The sequence below is a fragment of the Octopus bimaculoides genome, chromosome 4, assembly GCF_001194135.2.
Source record: "Octopus bimaculoides isolate UCB-OBI-ISO-001 chromosome 4, ASM119413v2, whole genome shotgun sequence".
NCBI lineage: Eukaryota > Metazoa > Mollusca > Cephalopoda > Octopoda > Octopodidae > Octopus > Octopus bimaculoides.
Genome location: NC_068984.1, coordinates 114,329,691 through 114,333,290, shown reverse-complemented (window position 1 = coordinate 114,333,290; position 3,600 = coordinate 114,329,691). Strand labels below are relative to the sequence as shown.

The 3,600-nt window shown below is 36.3% G+C and overlaps 1 protein-coding gene across 2 annotated transcripts in view; it reads left to right on the top strand.

The window, feature by feature from the left end:
* Nucleotides 1-3,600, top strand: part of LOC106872113 (protein C1orf43 homolog) — a 33,044-nt gene that overhangs the window by 19,323 nt on the left and 10,121 nt on the right. Inside the window, exon 6 of one of the 2 annotated variants that reach the window (XM_052967367.1) lies at nucleotides 2,271-2,304. The exons of the other annotated variant lie outside the window; for it this stretch is intronic. Coding sequence (XP_052823327.1) covers nucleotides 2,271-2,304 — 34 coding nt within the window. The remainder of the gene's footprint in view (nucleotides 1-2,270; nucleotides 2,305-3,600) is intronic. 2 annotated transcript variants of the gene reach the window in all.

The window sequence follows — 3,600 nt, the reverse complement described above, 5'->3', positions numbered from 1 at the left end:
TCACGTTCAGACGGTGCTCTTAGTGATCTACTGGTACAGGTGCCATCACGATTTCGCTTTCGCTTGCCCCAACAGGTCTTCACAAGCCGAGTTTAGTGTTCAATGAAGAGACGTTGGCATGGGTGCCAGTCTACAAATTTAGTTTGATTTTGATTTCAAATTTGTAGACTGGCACCCAGACACATAGTGGTTTATATATGTCAGTACAAATATGACAGTATGATTCCAAATTCAATCCCATCATGGACCACTTTGAGTTAGTCTTCTATCATTGTCTCAGGCCAACTTGTCTTGTGTGTGCGTTTGTGTATCAAGGAAGAATGGCAGAATCAGGGTGTGGGACAACAGTAGTGTCATATTTGATATTATAGTACTTTAAAAGTTCTGTCCCCTTAGAACCAGGTTTACTTTGCTTTTGAAGAGATTGTTGAAACAAATAGAGGCAAAGTACCCTAATTGACTAAAAAGAATCTTGATGGTGAGGCCCCTAACATGTCTCCCATTTAATGACCAAAACCCTTAAAACAAAAATTGAAACACACACACGCATTAACATGAATACATGTCTGTTTATACATGCACACACATATTTATGAAGAATGAGAAATGGAATGAAATTGATCAACATACTGCCTCTTCATTGAATTACAATGTAAGTGGCTGAATATCCTGCAGACATTTGTATTCATAATGTTATCTTCAAGCAGAATCAGCATGACAAAGCTACAGGAAGTGAAAGAAACTTGTCATATATGTCTCCTTTTTTTCTCCTTGATATCACAAGATAGCTATAAACGAACTTCACTGCCATATAAGTGAAGTCCCTCATTTCCAGACTTCTGCAAAAACTTGTCCAGATATTGGGGATATTACCTTGCTGGAAAACTGGTGAAGGTTGGCAACTGTAAGGGCATCTGGTTATAAATAATCTTCTTCAATGAATTCTGTCAGCTCATACAAATATAATCATATGATATAATACACATGTGAGCCATCAGTAAATGTAAAAAAAAAAAAGAGAAAGAAAGATGAAAAGTGGGTTACTATAAAAATAAAGCTGCCTATTCCTTCACTAACTAACTGACTGGGACTCTGTCGGTTATGACAATGAGGGTTCCAGTTGATCTGATCAATGGAACAACCTGCTTGTGAAATTGATGTGCAAGTGGCTGGGCACTCCTCAGACACATGTACCCTTAACGAGGTTCTGAGGGAAATCCAACATGACACTGAGTGTGACAAGGCTGGCCTTTTTGAAATACAGGTACCACTCATTTTTACAAGCTGAGTGGACTAGAGCAACATGAAATAAAGTGTCTTGCTCAGGAACACAACACACTACTGCGAATTGAACTCACAACCTTAAGATCAAGAGCCAAGTACCCTGACCACTAAGCCACATGATCCCTTCAGTAGATGAGGAAGGGAAAAAATCCTCTTGAGCAAGATTTGAACCTGGAACTCACTACAAAACACTGCATCTACGTCTGGCTTTCCAATTGTATAATCTATAAGAACAACACCAACAATAACAAGAACATTGAGAAGAATAATTAATGAGATTATGGAGGCATAGGTATGGCTGTGTGATTACAAGTTTGCTTCCTAATCACATGGATCTGGGTTCAGTTCCACTGTGTGGCACCTTGGGCAAGTATCTTTTACTATATCCCCTGGACCAACTAAAACCTTGTGAGAGGATTTGGTCGATGGAAACTAAAACATGCCCATTTTATATATGTGTGTGTGTGTGTGAGTTTTACTGTTTCCTTGCCTTGACATGAGTGTCAAGTCATCAAACCCACGCCAGCTGGCATGGGTTGGACAGTTTGACAGGAACTGGCAAAGCTAGAGGCCACACCAGGTTCCACGGTCTATTTTGGCTTGGACCTCCGGCTGTAGAAACCAAGCCGAAACAACCTGTGCCAACATGGGAAACGGATGTTAAATGACAATGAGGATGATGACGTCACTATTATGCAAGTGGTGTATTTTGTTTCCGATTTTCCTTGTAAACATGTCTGGTCATGGGGAAATAAATATCACCTTAAAGTAGATGTTAAAATAATTAATGATGATACTTGATTATATTTATGCATATGTGCTTTCTCTAATTATTTTTTTTTTTGGCTGATTTTTATATTTGTTTGTATGCTTGTTTGTTTGTAATTATTCATTAACTGCTCTTAATCTTTATTTTTTTCATTGTTAAATCATTGAACATTTCATTATGGGTATTGGGTTTGTTATCTATTAAAAAATCTTTACAGGTTATCATCAGACAAAAGCCAAGATGAATTCAAGGTATCTTTAACACTATTTGTTGGTATCTTAAATACCAAAATTGTAGCTTAATCTATATCCTGCATGTGACCTACTTACCAGTCATGTTCTTAGAATGGTTACCTAACTAAGCCACTTACTTGCTCAGCTTTTACATTCCTTACCAAGCTTTTAAGCAAAAAGTAATATCCCTTTTTCCTTCTATATTAACAATTCCATTTTTTAATCCTTTTTTTTTTTTTACTCATCCGTGTTACAAAATGCAGCTTTCTCTTTGGCTACACATTTCGTCTACAAGTAGTTAAAAGTAACTAGTGAATAGAATAGTAGAATTCTAGAATTCTCAGCAGAACTTTAACCCTTTCGTTACTGTATTTATTTTGAGATGCTTTGTGTTTCTTTCAATTAATTTTAAATATAGCAATGAATTTAGTAAAATAACTTAGTTATCATTAAGTTAGTGTTAGGAGCATAAATTGTGACTAAAGTTTGGTGGAAGATTTTAATTCAAAACTTATGAAAACAAGACATTTGTACTACAGAGCCAAAGGCAGTTTCAGCCGGGTTAGTAAGGAAAGGGTTAATCTTTATCTTCCAAGGGAGCAACTAAAATTTAACTGTATTTCTTCTTTGTCCATTTCCACAGAGCAATTTCTAGTAATTTCAAATTCTGTATAAAACCCAGTTAATCGGAAACAGCTCTTCAGTTTAAAATAATAGTAGATAGCTGAGGTTTTATTTTTGTTTTACTTTATTGAATAATTCAGTTTTAATAATTAAGCAGTATATAACTAAAATTAAAATAAAATTAAATTCAATAGGCACAGCTGTGTAGTTAAGAAGCTTGCTTAACAACTCTGTGGTTTCAGGTTCAGTCCCACTGCATGGCACCATGGGCAAGTGTCTTCCATTATAGCCTTGGGCTGACTAATGCCTTGTGAGTGAATTTGGTAAATAGAAACTGTGGAATGCTGTTGTGTGTGTGTGTGTGTGTGTGTGTGTGTGTGTGTGTGTGCTTCTCCCCTCTGCTGCTTGACAACTGGTGTTGGTTTGTTTACATTCCCATAACTTAGTGGTTTGGCAAAAGAGACTGAAAGAGTAAGTACCAGACTCAAAAAATAGAAGTACTGCAGTTGATTTGTTTGACTAAACCTTCATTGTGGTGTTCCACCATGGCCAGTCCAGTAATTGAAGTAAGTAAAAGATAAAAGATTAAAAGGGAAATGCAATAGAATATATCATTCTTGGCTCACCATATTTAGTGGTTTTAATGTGTTCAGATATTCTAGAAATAGTGAAATCTTTCAACAGAGACAA